At 37.0% G+C, this 17,602-nt stretch overlaps 1 protein-coding gene across 1 annotated transcript in view; it reads left to right on the forward strand.

Annotated features, from left to right (window-relative positions):
- WDPCP (WD repeat containing planar cell polarity effector) overlaps positions 1–17,602 on the forward strand; it is a 106,174-nt gene that overhangs the window by 26,076 nt on the left and 62,496 nt on the right. Inside the window, exons 9-11 of the mRNA XM_075708186.1 lie at positions 6,142–6,751; positions 10,946–11,134; positions 13,681–13,804. Of these exons, the coding sequence (XP_075564301.1) occupies positions 6,142–6,751; positions 10,946–11,134; positions 13,681–13,804 (923 nt within the window). The remainder of the gene's footprint in view (positions 1–6,141; positions 6,752–10,945; positions 11,135–13,680; positions 13,805–17,602) is intronic.

A 17,602-nucleotide genomic window follows, 5' to 3' on the forward strand; every position in this document is an offset into this window, starting at 1 on the left:
ATATTTATCATATTTGACCAATAATACAAATTTTCTCCCAATAAATGATTAGTGTCAACAGAAGAAGAATGAGAAACGTGAACTGATTCAGTTCAGGGCATTTATCAAAAAGAAGTGTAGCAAAATCATACCACCAACATTTTACTTGAAAATAGTAGGATCACTTGGATAAAACAGCATTATTATCTAGAATTAAGAAAAAAGAAGGAATTGCTGAATGTCTAGCCCGTAAAGATCTGTTTGGCATATTGAGTTTATGGTAAACCAAGCCTGAGGAAATGAATGAGTGCTACCCACAGCTGTTCTACAGCATCTTGGTTCTCACCTATGAAAACCACAAAAAGATCTGCCAGTTACTGACACTTCTATTGTTGTGGCAGAGCAAAGGTAAATGGGGCATGTCGGTGATACTACTTCCTCCCTGGAAGAATTTTCTGAGTAATATTTGCTGGCCACCAGAAGAGTGCTTATTAGGATGAGGACAGGAATAGCTCTGGGACAAGGCAACTCAACCCCTCATCATGATAATATCCTGTAACTACATGTTCTGCATTGGGATGATTCACATTGCCCATACAGTGCTTGGGGTATTGTGTACCTAAGCAGCTTTTCAACTTAATGGGGGAAATGTATTTTACATTTTAAATACACTATAAATTCGATTTGAATTGTGCTGTGTGGCTTTATGTTTTAACATTTGCTACTATTAAGGCTAAAGGTAGACATGATTCCTCTAAAAACAGAAAGAACTTTTTTCTTGCAAATCTTGACTTGTTTTACTCTTTTTTTTTTTTCCCTGAGATCAGTGTTTACTGTGTCAAATGCTGTAATTTTTGGTGAGGAATCATTCCCTAAAGAAGTAAAAGTGCTTTTCTCTTTAACATAGGACTTTGCTTTGGTGTGCGATGTACTTCTATACACAGTATTTGTCTGTTGAACCTCTGTCTACTTTCTTGTGTGCATTGGTTTCCTCCAGTGATCTCATCCATTCTCCAATTTATTTATTTAATTATTTGGGTTTTGTTTGTTTCTTCTTTGTTAAAGTACCAATGATCAAGGATGTTATTTAAATTGTCTCCCTGTGGAGATAATGCTGGTACTTTGATTTCAAAACCAGAAGAGGAATCTTCCAGAAATCATTTCAAACAATTTGCTGTGAATAAATAGGATCTGATGTGAAATCATCCTTGGATTAAACGCTTTGAGAGAAAGTCATGTTAAAATCAACATGAACTTTATTCTGCAAACATAAATTAACACGGGGTGATGATGCCAGGGCTCAGTTACTGTAGTACTTTGCATTTGTCTTTGCCATGTTTATTTTCACTCCATTTAGTGCTAGTGCGAATCACTGAAATAATACTTCAATCTTGTGGAAAAAATAATTTGCCTGAGAGAGAATATTATTTTTTCTTTCTCCCAAGAGATAATATTTAATAGTTATTGCTTCCACATTGTGCCTCAAACTTGTGAAATAAACACAGCAGATCTTTTACGAGTGAGCTATCCTACAATTACTGTAGCACTCAGAAAAACATCTACGGTGTGTGACTGAATAGCTGAAATACCACTCACATACATGTAGCAAAGAATGTAAAATCCTTGATGTCACATTGGGTTAAAAGTTCAATGAATAATATGGGATAAAGGTGATGATGATAAATTTTGAAAGGAAATAAGAATAAATGTTAGCTGAAGATCTAAATGATAAGATTGCACATGGGACTGTAAATACAATGCAGCCGAATAAGTAACCTGGAGTAGGAGTCTTGCGTTTCTATTTTAGAAATGTTTAAAAATAGGGTGTTGGGTTTTTTTCCTTCCCTCTTCACAGTGCTGTATTTAAAACTGTTTTACTCTAGTGTGCACTACACTTCCCACTCTACATTTCTAATTAAAGTGTTTGTTGTTATTTGGAGCCTCACTGTGTGAAATTAAATAAGCATATTTTTAACATCCATAAAATAAATCAAACATTTTTCTCATCTGAAAGACACACAATTCAGTCACAGCAAGTTTATTTCTCTGTTTCTTTTGTTTTCTTTTTTTATCTGCCTGGTAAGCCAATTTTCTGCTTAAGAACTACTGGTTAAAACTCTTACTTGTTTTGATATGTGGACTTTACCCTTTCCCAGCACTCTGTGCAAAATACTTCAATTTTAAGTGTTCAAAGATTTGCACTGAGAAGAGTGATACTGCCCATACAACCTAGTGCTATTATTTCTTTCAAACATAAAATGAAAGAAAGTATTTTAACTAGCATAATTCAGGCCCCTTATTTACAAAGATTAACAGATTCCTTTACTTGGATTGCTATGATTTCTGACTCTAGGATTTGAGAACTTGACATGTATAGTATCCCTCATTCTGCTGATTAGCTGATGCAGAGCACAGGCCAGTACTGCAAGGGGAAAACAATATAAATGTGCAGTAGTGGTGCATGACTGCCACGTTAATAAGGGAAGTATGCATAAATTATGTGGACAATATTTAAATACACTTACTATATTTTTGTAGTGCCACAAAACTAAAAGGTACCTTTAAAATTTTCTAGTATCTATTTATTTATTTTGCAGAAAGCAATTGGGTTTACTTTATGCAAAGTACTTCCAGAAATCTTCCCTTGAAATGAAAGGCTAAGTGCTTAGCACAAGATTTATGGAAAGCACTTAAGGTTGAATGGGATTATATACCCCACCATGTGATATTACAGCTGTGTCTTTTTAGATCCACTGCCCTGTCCCCTCCTCCGCAAATCCTACAGTTGTCCTACCCACTTCTAAGGGAACTCCTCCAGCTTTTGCCTTCCTATTCCCCAAGCAAATGTTTTGTTAACTTAAAGATATATTGCTATTTTAATGTTCCCCTTTAGGGTTCCAGAGAACTACTGCTCAATGGGAAGGAATCCCAGGGGAATCCTTTAAATGGACTGCTAAAGCACTATGTGCACTATATTTACTAGCATGTGGCTACTTACCAGATAGAAAAACAATTGGCAGATAATGGAGTACCATCTTCTTGGGAAAAAAAAGTTGGTTTGATTGTTAGACTTCCTATTTTTCAAAAGCATTATCTTAGCCTTATTAACATGGTTCTGTAGTTGTATGTGTCTCTGCTTTAGTTTTCCAATTACTGACATGAAAAATTAATAATAAAAGTAATTTCTGACAGAGAGACTAAAATCTTCCCTCTCAAATGACAGAGAATATCCATTGTTTCCCCCTTCAGAGTGCCAAATACCAGTAACATTCAGCAAAACTGGAAACCAGAACAAAGAGGTCTCTCGGCTTGGTACTCTTCCTCCAAGAGGCACATGAGGCCACTGATGCATGAGAAGCAGCTTATCTGTTTCAATCTAAGGAGAAATATTTCTCTTGTTTTCAGCCAGAATATGAACAGTGGTGTCTAGAAAAGTTTCCTTTAAGCCTAATTTTTTTTAAACATTATGTCAAAACTTATGTTTTGAAATGCAACAAATAGTCTTTCCTCACAATAACGTTTTCTTAGTTTAGAATTGCATTATATACAGCAACGAGCCCTACCCTCGACTTCATTTCAAGTATTTGCTTTCAAAATTATGTGAAGCTAGGAGGCTTCTCATCTCAAGGCTCATTAAATTAGCCTTCCAAAATGTGAGATTTTACTTTCTTTTAAATTCGAAGTAGTGAGCAACATCTTGTCCCACTTTTGCTCTAACAAGGCAGAACAAAATTATTAATTGGGTTCAGTTTGCTTGCTGACTCTCAAATGATCAGATGACAACATTTATTTTTTTGTGACTATTTCCATTGCTGTTTTCCAGCAGTCACTCCTATGGAGTTGAAAAATCCATGTTTCCCATGTTTTCTTCTCCATTGTCTTAGCCTTCAAGGCCAGTCTCTCTTCAGAATGTAATAGTGCTTTCAGTCTTTCATCTCTCATAGGCTTGATTATTGTGTGGATCTTCATGACTTTCTTGTAGCTTGTGAGGAGATGTCCAGAGAGGAACACTGGGTTTAGATCAAAATATGTAGATGAATAATGCAGTGCATTGAAACCTGCCACAGGAAGACAGAAATTTGAGTCCCAGAGGGCCTCAAGGCTCATTTCACTGAAGTTATGGAAGCTTTGAAGACTTGCTTGGGCAAGATTTCTATTTCACATATTTGAAAGGCAGCTACCTGGGTCTCTATACATAGTCTTAAGGAAAACTGTGGAACAAACAATAACACTTCACCTTTTCTTTATCTGGGGTTAGAGAGCTCTGTGGTCACGGTAATCCTTTGTCCACAATAACCTCTTTTACAGGTTTCCTTGCTATGCAATTTAACACCCTAATAAACTACACGTTTCAGCAGTTCTAACATCTGCACAGTAGCCACTGCACATTTTGTGGGCATAAATGACTGGTTGCAGAGACTAAGTCATTGGTGAGGGAATGGTGGAGGTGAGAAAATGTTTTTCATTCTATCTAAGTAATTTAATCTTTTATTTCCTCTTTGGTATATATTTTCATTGATCACTACTCTGCTGAAATCGGTTTACCTGGTTTTCACAAGTTGGATGCATTTGCTTCTGTGTTAGATGCTTTTGCATCTTTTTTGTTTCTTTTTTGTGTTTCTTTGCATGCCCCTAACTACTCATCTTAAAGTAGCTAAGACTTTTGTATTAACTGGCAGCTCGTTTGCAGCCACAGAATTGCAATAATCCTTTTTCCTTTCTTTTGAATGAGAAACCCTTTTGCTGACAAAATAAGTAAACTGTCAGAACAAAACATCCTAATCAGTCTGATTAATATCCCAAATAACTTGTTTATAAATTCATCAGTTGCTTCTGAAGTAATGGGTGGTATGCCAAAAGAAAAAATCTTAATTTTTTATTCTCCTCCTTTGCAGGACGAAAGGATAAATTATAGGTTCAGCTGGTCTTGTGATCTGTGGAAGTCAAATTTAAACTGCTTTAACATAATGTGTGCATTTCTTGTTTTTCACCTGAAATTTCCAGATTTCCTCCCTCGTGCTCTCTCTACCTTTTAATCACATTTGTTACCCCTTTCAGTGTAAATGGTACTTGCATGCCACCTGGATTCAAAAGAAGGGGCTTCCAAAATTAGTGGCAGGTCAGCAGCTTTAGTTTATAGTGTGAAGAATGCTATGGGTATACCTGAGGGTGGGGTTTGGCTCAGTTTGACATTTTCCTTTCACTCTTCATTTCTGCATGAACAAACACCAGCAAGTTTCGACTGACTTCCACTAGTGTCATTCTTCTAGAGACATTGGTTTTCTCTCTCTTTCAGAGAAATAGCTTTTCATAAGCTAATTTGTAACTTATTTACAGCTGGTATTTCTCCCATAGTTTTCCCGCTCGAGTCCTGTACAACACCTCTCGTTCAAACCCATATATTATAGGACATGAATCTTCACTGGTCTCCACTGTTGCACCCATCACTTTATGGAACTTCCCATGTTTCCACACTACAAATTCTTGCTCTTTGCCAGCTGCTGTCTTTGTATCATATTCTGCTTTTGTGTTGTTCTTCCAGTTCATTCAACCTTCAGGTACCCCTAAATGGTCCCCCTTTTCTGCTATCACAAATTCATTTATTCTGCATCTAAAGCTATATGGCACCAAAGAACATCTACCACCTACTCATTTGGCAATGTATAGTATACGCTGTTTAAACATGCCATTGTTTCTACCACTACAGTGTAATATTTTCTGTTACCATGGCCCAGAGCAAATGATCAAAGATCCCCTAAGTGTGATGCTCAGAGTAACCTATTATAAATTTTCGCAGAAATTTTGGGATTTCTCCCCGATCCTACTTGTGAATAATCAGTTATTCTTTTGTATCAGTCAGCTGCTCATTTCTCCTCTTATCACCACTGTTAAGACCATCCCTCTTCCATCTTCTATTCTGCTAACCTGCTATATACCCTGGACAAACAAATATGGCTCAAACTATATTGCAGGTTTTTTAATCAAAGGAATTAACCTTTTAAAAGTTAAAACAGTAGAGTTTGCAACTCCATTTCTAAAATGTGTATTTGTTTTAGCTTACTGACCTATGAGAAAGCATATTTGCAGCAGTCTATTTTTTAAATCATCAAACTAAGAATAAATTGTTACAAATGACTACCAAAATGTTTGGATTTCTTTCAGGTTCTGAGCTATGTCCGTACCGAATGGGATCCACTCGATGCTAGCTTCAGCACTAACCAGCCTTATCAGGTTTACACAGTAGAGCACTCCATCTCTGCAGACAAGAAGCCCATGGCTGACAGCTGCATCTACAAGTGTGTTAGGAACAAAATTCAGTGTGCAACAGTCACCAGAATACCACTACGATCCAAGGCCATCAGCTGTTGCAGAGACATTACAGAAGACAAACTGGTCCTGGGTTGTGAAGATTCATCAATAATTATGTATGAAGCCTACAACCAAGTGACTCTGTTAGCTCAAGCAGAACTGTTGCCTGCTTTAATAACCTACCACCCTTCCGGAGCCATATTCATGGTTGGCAGCTCACAAGGGGAGCTGCAACTTTTTGACACGGCACTGTCCCCAGTTAAAATTCAGCTCTTGGCACAAGACTATTCACCTGAGGCAACTCTGCAATTCAGTAAACATTTTGATGTGCCTAGCAGCCTCATCCAGATCCAGTGGGCTGCTCCTCAAGTTGCAGCTGCCAGCACTGACGGCACAGATATTCATGATCTTTTGTTGGTTAGATTTGACAAAGGACCCTTAGGAGTACTTCACTTTAAACTTGGTAAGTTACTGAGCACATCTATTGAACCTTGAGCTAAGTCTGTACCTCACAAGTTTTTGTAGTTTTAAAGCAACGCCCTCGTTTTAGATATATGGGACCATAGCCTTAAAAGCACGTAGTTCCAATGATACCTGAAGATGAGAACCAAGGAGTTCATTATGTTTCACAATTCCTTGGTATCTTTTCATGTGGGGTCTGACAGAATAGGACCCTGATCTGTTGTTGGATCAGGGTCCCATTATGTTACCTGCTACTCTAATAAAGCATAACAATTTCTCATATTGAAAATTCTTTTATTCTCTAGTATATAATTTTAGGAATTGTATTCATTCCGTAGTAATACCCCTAACAAGCTAAAATAAGCTATTTTTAATAATAGGATAGTAATGCTTTTTTCTTTCCTAAATTATTTTTTTGTGTGTATGATGCAACTGTCCTTTCCATTATAATGTGTCATTGTCCCAGTACTCTGTTTTTCCTGACTTCGGTACATGAAGTTACACCATTTCTTTCCTTGAAGACTTTTCACACAAGAAAGAAGGTTTTCACAACCTTCAGAGAAGTTTGGTCTCTCAATTAATTTGCCAGAAGTTGTGAATAAAAGAAGTAGTAATAATACTAACTTTAGAATTTATATAACACTTCTCATTTTAGGTGTAAGGAGACTTTAAGACAGTAAAACCATAACTATCTTCATTTTACAAACAAAATAACAAGAAGCAGTAAGGGAAAGCTAAAAGGCTTTCTAAGAGTTACACGAGTCAGTGGCTGAACTAAGAATAAAACCCCTGCAGTCGCTTATCAGTGAGAACTGTATTCATTCCATTCAAGTCAGGCAAGCTACAGTGGTGCAAACCCACTGTGAGAGCTAAAAAAAAAAAAATCATGCTTAAATCTTCTGACTACCAAGCCAGTGTTTCAGCAGGGCAGACAGCCATGTCAAATATACTCATCCTGGAAAATTTCAGCATTTTGCCCATTGTCCAAGGAAACAGGATTGCCTTTGTAGATCTTTACAGGACTTTTTTGTGATTCTTTTGTATAAAGCAACTGAAATGAGGAAGAAGCCTTTTTTAAAAAAAAACTAGGTGACAGTAAGGTTTGAAAATCTACTTTATTTCTTTACTGATTGAGACATGCATGTGCTTTTGTGAGGAAAAATCCTGTCTAAAAGTACTGCAGACCTAAACACTTGCAAGACTAAATTTAAAAAACTTAACTAAGTATGCCACTGCAAAAAGGTAAATTAATATAATAGGATGTTAACAACAAAAATGTTGGATTGGCTTATAGTTGTATAGTTTTAAAAGAGCTGATCCGGATTATTACTGTTATCCAAAAATACTATTACAAAATTGTTTACAAGTTATCATTTATTTTGAGATAATTCAGCTGCATTATGTTCAATGACAGGTTTAATAGTTGCGGAGTACCCCAGAACTCTAATTATAAGAGCTATTTGATGTTTTTGTACATGTTGGCCATTAAAAAAAACCCTCTAAATTACCTCTTACCTGTCAAGCAGAAGGCACTCTACCCACATCTACCTTGCTTTTCTTCAGTCCTCCCTTGTGGGGTTTTCTCACAACAGCTTTCCAGAAAGCACAGCTTTCCCCTTGCTATCTTTAGCACATTTATGTTCTTACGAAGGCAAGCAGGCTCTCAGTGCAGGGATTTAGAGGCCTTTCCTGCTAATTGCCAGCTTGTAAACTTAATTGGACTGTCTCCCTGGGCACTGTTCCTAAATCAATTAGGCAGTGAATTGGCTGTCACCTCTTTTTCCCAAGCAGGTTGCCTGGAAGCGTACCACCCAGGAGAAGTCAAGCATCCAAATGGGAAGATGTTGACCTCTACAGCTGAAAGTTATCACATTTTAAAATTCATTCTGTATAATTACTGTAGAATCTCTTCTAGGAAGAAAGCAAACCTCTCTCTATCCCTCCCTCCCTCCCTTCCTCTTTGTAATCCACTGTGCAAAAATATGCTGTTCTCTGTTGCATCCTGGTTTTCAGCTATTACCCTCTTCTCCTCAGTTTCCCACACTACCAAGGTAATGCTGTGTTGATTAGTCAGCGCCTTTTCCCAACCTCAGCAGTTTTTGGGTCTCTGCTATTTAAGAAATAATGCAAATATAAATTATACAGAAAATTTAGGGGTCCATGACAGCAAAACCCAGACAGGCATTCAGGACTGAAATAAAATCCATAATTAACTCATGGCTTGGAATTGTTTCCTGTAAAAGTCTGTTAAGAAACTATGTCAATGAGAATACGCAAATATGTTTTTAACTTGCAGCTGACATACTATGATTTTGGACAAGTTCTGTGAATTCTCCATTGTGCAGTCTAGCCAGATTTATTCCAAGAAAAGATTCATATTAAATTTGCCCTCAATCATTAATGGCAAATATTTTTGGTGTCTAATGCCAAACTAATTTTCAAAAGCATTGCGGCTTCTTGTCATTGATGTCAAACCAGATCTTGGATAATACCAAACTTGGTACTGGTGCCAGTGGTTCAGCATTGCTGGCCTCAAAAGACATTTTAAATATAGTATTATATTTAATTAGCATGCAAATAAGTATTTTCATCTTCACTTAGTGATTAATGTGAAGATTGCACAACTTATGTAATACTTTAAAAACACTAAACATTTAGGAAGAATAAAGTCTACCATAACAATTAGATATTATCTCAAATACACAGGTTAAACATGGCTATTACACAGTATAATGTCCATAGGCTTTAATACATGCAAATGTAAAGTGGAATACAATAGACAACTGTGTCTTTTCTTTAATGACACTACAAAACTAACGTATTTCTCTGTTACAAAAAATAAATATGTAAGCCTTTTTTTTCCTAAAGCGTCAGATCTGTATATGCAAGTTCTCGGCAGGTTGCTTGTCCTCGAACTATAGTCAGATGTTTTCCTCTACTTTTTTTTTTCTCAGTTCTTATTTTACATCACAAAAATATTCACAACTACATTTATGAAAATTTTGTGAGGTATGTTTTCTATATATCAGGTCTGCTTTTCCCTGTTATCAGACTTTTTTCCCCAGCCATCCTATGGCTTTAATATCAGTATTGAAATTCAGCTTCTTCTCTTTCTCATTTGAATTTTTTCCTTAAAAATAGTTATGACAAACATCATCAGAATATAAATTGAGAAAATAAAAAAATAACATTAAGTTTTTATTTAAAGAAAGGAGGAACAGTAAATTCATTCTGGTCTCTTTCTAGTATCTGGAGCAGTAATGATAAAGAAAGCTCTAGCACAGTGACCCAAAACAAGCAAGAGTTGCTAAAATGCCATGTGTGGCCTATGTCACATGATCATATGGGTAGTCAGAGACAATAAATAACATTACTTTCTGCAGCTTTTCAGTCACCTTTTCTGTTCAGAAGCTGAGACCTACAAGTCAAGAAAATTTGAGAGTCTTTTAATTTCTACTTTTCAGAGATAGAGTGCTGTAGATAAATCACGTTCTCTTGGAGTGAGCAATGTGTTGCTCGTTTTTTTCCCTTATGGCAAGCATGTTCTTGGTTTCATGTGCAACTGTAATTCAAAGGTCCCTAAATGTTGATATCTCTCATCCCCTCACAGAAGAAATGCTTCACTTAGAGAATTCTGCCAAGCTAGAAGTAAGTTCTAGAGCAACTGCAATATGGAGAGTAATCGAGTAACCGCTGTTTTGAAGTTTGAGTTGTTGTAAACTTGTATACGTAGGTTATATGTATATATACATATACGTATATACATATACGTTTCTGTGAGATAAATGCTGGTTTTTAGTGTTGTCCAGCAGTAGTTTCCTACAGGAAGGACATGCTAGGAACATGGATTTATTACCTCCAATACAATAATGATAAACTGGGAATAAGCTCTTTCTACCATGTTTGAAACAAACTTCATTACATGATGTTGTCACTAATAGGTATTGGTTGCATTTGCTCAGCCTCTGTGTGTGAAGTTCCCTGATGGTTTTTCTCTGCTGTCCAAAGCACCCTCAGTCTAAATATACCAAGATAGTAAGGAGCTATCTCATGTAAAAATTTAATAATGAAGCTCATTAACTTAAACTTCCTAATTTTAACCAACAGCAATTATTTTTAACTGTGGTGAAAAGTAGTCAGCTACTGGTTTACATGCTCATAACACTATCTTTGGTTTTAATATTTCCTGTAAAAGGTGTGATCACAAGAGGACAGCTGGGCCTTGTGGAAATCATCCACCAGTACATTCGTTACGATGAGATACATGAGGCAATTAATGTCCTGAACACCATGAACTGGAACACGATGGGTCGTCAGTGTTACATATGCTTGAGTGCCATTGTCAATCACCTTCTTAAACAAAAGCTTACACCAGACAGAGAAGGTAAGGGACTGATTGTATTTTTAATGTATTTTTGTGGTGTCTTTGTAATTCATATGTAGATTATGACAATATATTTATTGACTTTATAAAGAAGACAATAGTGAGAATGCGGGCAGTCAGCCAGATTATGGTACTCCATAATCAAATGTCCTATGTAGACAAGTCATTCCAATAAAATCTGGACTAATGTGTTGATTGCATTTTAGTTCATTTGTATCAACAGTGATACTAAAATAATGCATATTTTAATATATATGTAGTATAGGCATGATTTAATATGTATAGCACTATCTTATATGTGCTGTAACTTTATTACATTACATAAATTTAGCTTATGTTACAGACTAATGTTAGTTAATATAGGATTCAACTGTTATATATTCATACCGAGACAGCACCAGCTTAAGGAGGGACATTTTCCTGCAATGGGGACAAGAGTTTTTAAGGTGCTTTTGAAGGGTCATTCTTTCATTACAAGATCCAAAGGCTTTGAATACACTATCCTCTGCTGCCTCCTTTAGGATTATAGCATTTGTCCTCACTGTAATCTTCTGGCCCCCTGCAGTAGTAGCTGGGTTCCCTCACAAGAAATGATGAATTTTAGGTTCAGCTTCGTCTCTGCTGAAGCCTGGTGTGATGCCTTCCTCTTGATTTGCTGTCTATCTTGAAACTCAATAGACTTCAAGATTTGAAGTGCCTTGATTTAGTGAAGGTGTTATCTGCCGGTCTAGCAGGCAGACAGCTGGGGACCAGGCATCTTTTGTGGCAAGAAAGACTACTTAGGATTCTGGTGTGTTTGATGATAGAAAAACTCCAAGGTGTCCTACATTGCTGCCAAGCCATCAGCTATCCCATTTTGGGGGATCTGATTAAAAAAATCTCTGCATTGCAAACATAGCATATCAATTCTAAATAAAACAGGCTTTTAAAAGGACCCATGAAAAGGGTTGGTTTTCAAACTCTTGTAAAAATATGCACATTATAAATAGATGTCTGTGTGTTTCCCCCCATGCAGCTCCTTAACGCTGTTTACAGCAGACAGAATTTCATTCTGTCCAGGAGTTATTCTATATGAATCTAACAAATTTGGCATGGTAATTTGTTTTCTTTTTTATTAGCAAAACCCAGTGGGGCCTTTTATTTATAGTGATGAGGCTGTTATCTTTGAGATCTTTATTCTGCCTTCAACATCAAGCTGGGCTATCTAATGAATCTATAACTGTGCTAGTAGTTGCTCATATTCTATGTACGTTGAAGTATTTCAGAAGTACAAAACATGCTGTCAGGAAAACAGCAATGGCAAGAGAGTATGGCTTGTTTTTGCAAAGGTACTGCAAAATTGTATTAAATTTTCATCTAAATTGACTGCTGCTTTGAAAGAAAATACCTTTAAAGTTCAACTTATCTTACTGCCTAGATTTAGGATAACGCAAAACCTGATTTACTAACAGTTTGCCTGTGTTCCTAACACAGTACTATTAGCACATTTAGTGCTATCAAACCTAATAAAATAGAATGTAACTATGTGTGGAAATAAAGAACTATTATCACTAAATACAGAAATGGCTAGTTCAAACAAATGTTAATAACAGTAAATCAATGAGATTTTGTCTACCTAATGAGGCAATAGGTTTTGCTTTTAAAGCCCACACAAAATTCTGATTAACGGTAGCAGTTTGCACATTCACTTTGAAAGGAGAACCTATATAGCAAATATATAGCAAATTCTCCCTTTTCTGCCTATAAGGACTTGTACTATGTGTTAACTCTCAAGCAGGAGTCACATAATATAAATATTATTGATCATTAAATTTCCTTTCAGCTAAGCATGTGGGACACAAATGTATACTGTGTATTTTATTGTATTATTTATAATTTTGTATTAAAAACATGTAGAAAAATGTCTAAGAGCTCCAGCTGTGGAGTTTAGCAGTCAGTATTTAAAGCAGAGAGAACTTCTGTAACAAAAGGGCTTTATTTTATTGATTACAAGGGAGGTTACCCACCAGTACATGCTGTAGGAGAGTCAAACCCTTAGGGTTTCTAGACCCTTTTATTTAAAGTTTTTAAAGAACTGTGGGCTGAAGGAGGTTCCTTAGACCTCAAGGCCATCACAAGAAGGGTTCTTGTCACCCACCGACCTAACACAATAATCACTGAAAAACTGAACTTCCGTGTTGTTTGCCTGAGAGGACAAAGACGCTTTGAGCTAATTGAGAGTTGATCTCTACTGGACAAACTTGTTCAAACTGTATTACTCTTATGAGTCACTTTTAATTGTATGCTGCTGGTGAGAACTTTATGTTGTATAGACTTATTCATCCTTCTGACAGCTTTTCTTGCTCAAAGTCATTGTCAACTCTGCCTCAAAGTGAAAGTTTATATGCACATTTGTGTTTGTACAATCTGTCATATTTTAATTTCATCTCTTATACAACAACATCACATTTCATCAGTGTTTGAGGAATTTGACTGCAAACATGAGCAACCTGTTGTAATTGAAACAGTTTCACATGTTTCATTGCTGCTGTGTTTGAACTCCACAGCACAGCTTGAGGCAAGCCTTGGAACCTTTTATGCTCCAACAAGACCCCTCTTGGATACAACTGTGCTGGAGTACAGGGACCCAATCAGCAGATATGCAAGAAGGTTCTTCCACCACCTGCTCAGGTGAATGACAGTTTCAACTTCTATCAACTTAAAATTAATTGCATATTTCAATAACTACCTACTTTAATGTGGTTAACATTTTCCAAGAGGACCACCCCTGAAAAAAATGCATTGTTACTGCTTAACTTGCACTTCGTTCCTTTCACTATTGCAGATAAAATGCTATTCAGAGCTCTTCTATCATCAATACATTTAAAATGAATCACCCTTTCCCTTTTAGCTTGATAAAAAAAAGATAGCATGCTTCTGAGAGATTTATATTCACCAACTGCTTGCAGATTAACTATTGAAACAGCTTACAAACTTGGAGAAAACACTGAGTTTAAATAGATGCTAAAATGCAAATGAATGGTGCATGGTCCAATACATTTTTGTCTTTGCACCATTGAAATCTGAGCATTTTGTTATTCTCATCCTCAAAGTTCTCATACAGAAATTAATCTTTCAGTATTTTTCAGTGAATTTGCAGTGCCATTAAAATAAGAGGATAAAATGAAATGTTGCATTCATATGTAAATTATATGACATTAGAAGAGTCATAATACTGAATTCAGCTAGAATGTATAGTACATTGGTTTATTGCTATATTTTTCCTTCATAATAAATTAATAGCCTAAATTTCAATCAGCTATAAATATCAGTATACAGCAGTTTAACCTGTTCATGTGTTCAACCACAAACATAGCTGAAACATTCCCTCTGAGAATTATCCAGTGGGTGAAAATAAAGCAAAATTACCTTCTGAATGATACAATGTTTGTAACACCTTGTAGAGGAGGAGTGTAGATGGACATAGTGAGATTAGCAATGCACCCTTTTTTGGTGATTCATCCAGGTTATATACATTGTCTGCGTATGCAGAGCTAGGAACTGCAAGTTACTTTCATAGTACAGTTTGCACTTCTTTCAAATCTTAAAGAGAAATATTTTATACTGTCTAATGCATTTTGAATCTGAATAGGATCACCTTTCTGCTAAACAGGTCCATTCCAATGGGGAAATTATTCTAAGTAGAAGAATGCTCCAAATATCTGCATAATATGCACCAGCCTTTCGCTGGAGTTTTCTTAATAGATGTGGCCACAATAGTGGGTACAAACTCTGCTTTTGCCTTTCTCCTAGAAACCAGCAGGGAAGATCTGTTGCTGCAATGGCCAACTGTAGTGGCTGTGGGCCAGTTGCCTGCAGAGGACAGATGCGGAAAGAATGCCTCAGAGATTGATGTAACTATAGTGCTTTTACATCTGCAAGAGAAAGGTGTATTCCCTTTGACTTGGGATTTGCTTCCAAATGCTAGCAGGCATGCAGAGGCATGGGGCCCTGGCTAAGCTTTCAGCCCTTGGGGCTGCTGAACACAGCTGAAACACTGACTCAATCCCCCTAGCAAACAAGAAGCTTCAGTGTCAGAATGCTGCCTGGACAGTGTGGGGCACAGACAGGAGGTGTGTAGGAAAGTCTCCCCATGTCTTTTACCTCCACTATAAAGCAGCCCTTGAACAATCTACTGGTGTGGCAGTTTTTGGAACAAATGTGTGTTATTTTTCTGTTTCCCTATTGTCAAAGGGATTTGTATTCAACTGAGTCAAAGTGATAGGATCATGTGATTGCTGCAGAACAGATGGTAATGCTTAAAGCTTATCTGAGAAGACATAATCTAAGTACAAAATGAAATGTTCAAAAATGGGAGATTTATATGATAGAAAGCAAGGAAATTATGCCCAGAGCTGATCTTTATTGTATTAAAGTGGCTGTGCCTTAATTGGTGTTTATTTCCTTTTAGATGTTTTCTTAAGTGACTAGAATTATTTGAATGTAGGCTAAGCAGAGAGTACTACAGTTTTGTTGTAGGAATGGTAAACCATGGTTCTGGGTGAGAGAATGCCATCTAGGCATGATGTAATGTCTAGGAGAATCATAGGGACGCACAATGCTCACTAATTCTTTCAGGCACCCAAAGGTTGCAGCTGCTGCTATTACATCCATCTGTGAAGAGCCAGCAAGACAAGCCTCTTCTGCTGGCCTGTATTTACAACTGGAGGTTCAGAACAGGAAGAAAAGTGAGGAGAGAATTATGCTCTTGCCTTTTCAGATCACCATATTATGCCCATGAGGACACTGAAAATGGAGTAGTCCTCCCACTACGTGTTTGTCAGAGACAGACACTGTATCTGGGTGTCAGGAAGGCTACATTTTAAGTCAGTTATATGCTCTCTGTCTCAACCTGTGTTATTTGATTTATTCACTTTTTTACCCTTATTCATTTAGCACTAAATACTTGTGGGCTAGTTACAAATAGTTAATGAATCTCTTCAGAGTGAGTTTGTGTTACTGCAGATGTGTCTGCATGACCAAACAAGAAGACTTGAACACAGATGCGCTGTAAACTGTCAATGCCAACTTGATGCAGCACTAGGGGACATTTGTTACTCTCTTGTAAGCATGAAGAGACGAAAGCAAAGTGATCACTTTGTACCCTGTTGCAGCAAGAAGTGGAGAAAACAGCGCTTCCTAAATCACGTGCTCTATAAGTATGGCTGATATTCAAAAAATATTTCTTGGAATCGAGTAGGGCCTTCCGCAATTCCTTTGGGCTTTAGAGAAAGCAAGCAGCAGATGCACAGAAATTAAATCTAGAGGATAAGGAGCTAAAACACACAGAGAGAAACTCAGAAGTGGGGTAGGAAGAGTGAGGAAGGTGGGGTTAGGAGAATGAGTAGAAGACAAGGAATTGGGGACAAAGGACTAAAGGCAGGGATGGGGAGGTTACAGAGACCTGCAAAAGGGCAGAATGGGAGTACAGAGCGAAATGGGGGAAGACAGCTTAGGATGTGTGTGGTGGGCTATAGAGGAGACCAGACACATAAGGGATGGACAGGGAAGGGCGGAGTCTTTCATACAAAATTAAAACACTTAAATGTTTCTAGATCTAAATCTGAAAAATGTTCATATAAACAAAAGCTTTCACCCCCCTCTCCAGCTTTCCTTTGAATGCCCCACCAATCTGCCTTAAGCCTTTTCTAGAAGGACCCACTCTTGGGAGAGAAATATTAATTCATTCTACATGCTGAGACAATCTTTGACCTGCCTGCTGAGTCTGCCAAAAAGGTGCCAGTTATTGTTGTGCTTTTTAAGATGTGAGTGTCTGCATTTACTAGAATTGAGAAATAGTTACCTTTTCAGAAAGGCTATCCTCACCTAGTAATAATCATGTGCCAATGATTTTAATCTTTACTGTAGGCTGAAAGGTTGTATATCCAGTTGCAAATAACTGGAGACATCCATTTTCACATTATTGGTGAGATTATAGGCTAGCTATTTTTCTACCATCAAAGAGATCAGTTTCTAGAAAATGCTGAATGCTGTGATGGTAGGTTCCCTCTTTTAGGTATCAGGCACTTTAGAAAGAAGATGCTCTGCAATTACTGGCTGTATTGCAAGTATGGGTTAGAAGATGGTGCTGCAACCTGAGATGGGCCAAGGAACACTGACAGCACGATTGAAATGGATCACAATTAGAAGGAAGGAAAATGCTTTGCAATGTATTTGGTGCAGCCATGTTGTTTGTATCCGTCATTATAAAAGCTGAGTTCTTAAATTTGCAAACCATGCATCTGCAGCTTACACGAAAATAGAAGCTTAGAGCTTTGCAGTTATAGGCCCTGAATATAGAATATGGAATACCTCCAAAAACAGGCGTTCAGTATACAAAATTAAAATTAAAGGCCTCTTAATTATATGCCAGGGATCCATTACAACAGTATTTATGGAATGAATAATTATTTTCACTTTAAATTCTTA

The sequence above is a fragment of the Pelecanus crispus genome, chromosome 3, assembly GCF_030463565.1.
Source record: "Pelecanus crispus isolate bPelCri1 chromosome 3, bPelCri1.pri, whole genome shotgun sequence".
NCBI classification, from domain to species: domain Eukaryota; kingdom Metazoa; phylum Chordata; class Aves; order Pelecaniformes; family Pelecanidae; genus Pelecanus; species Pelecanus crispus.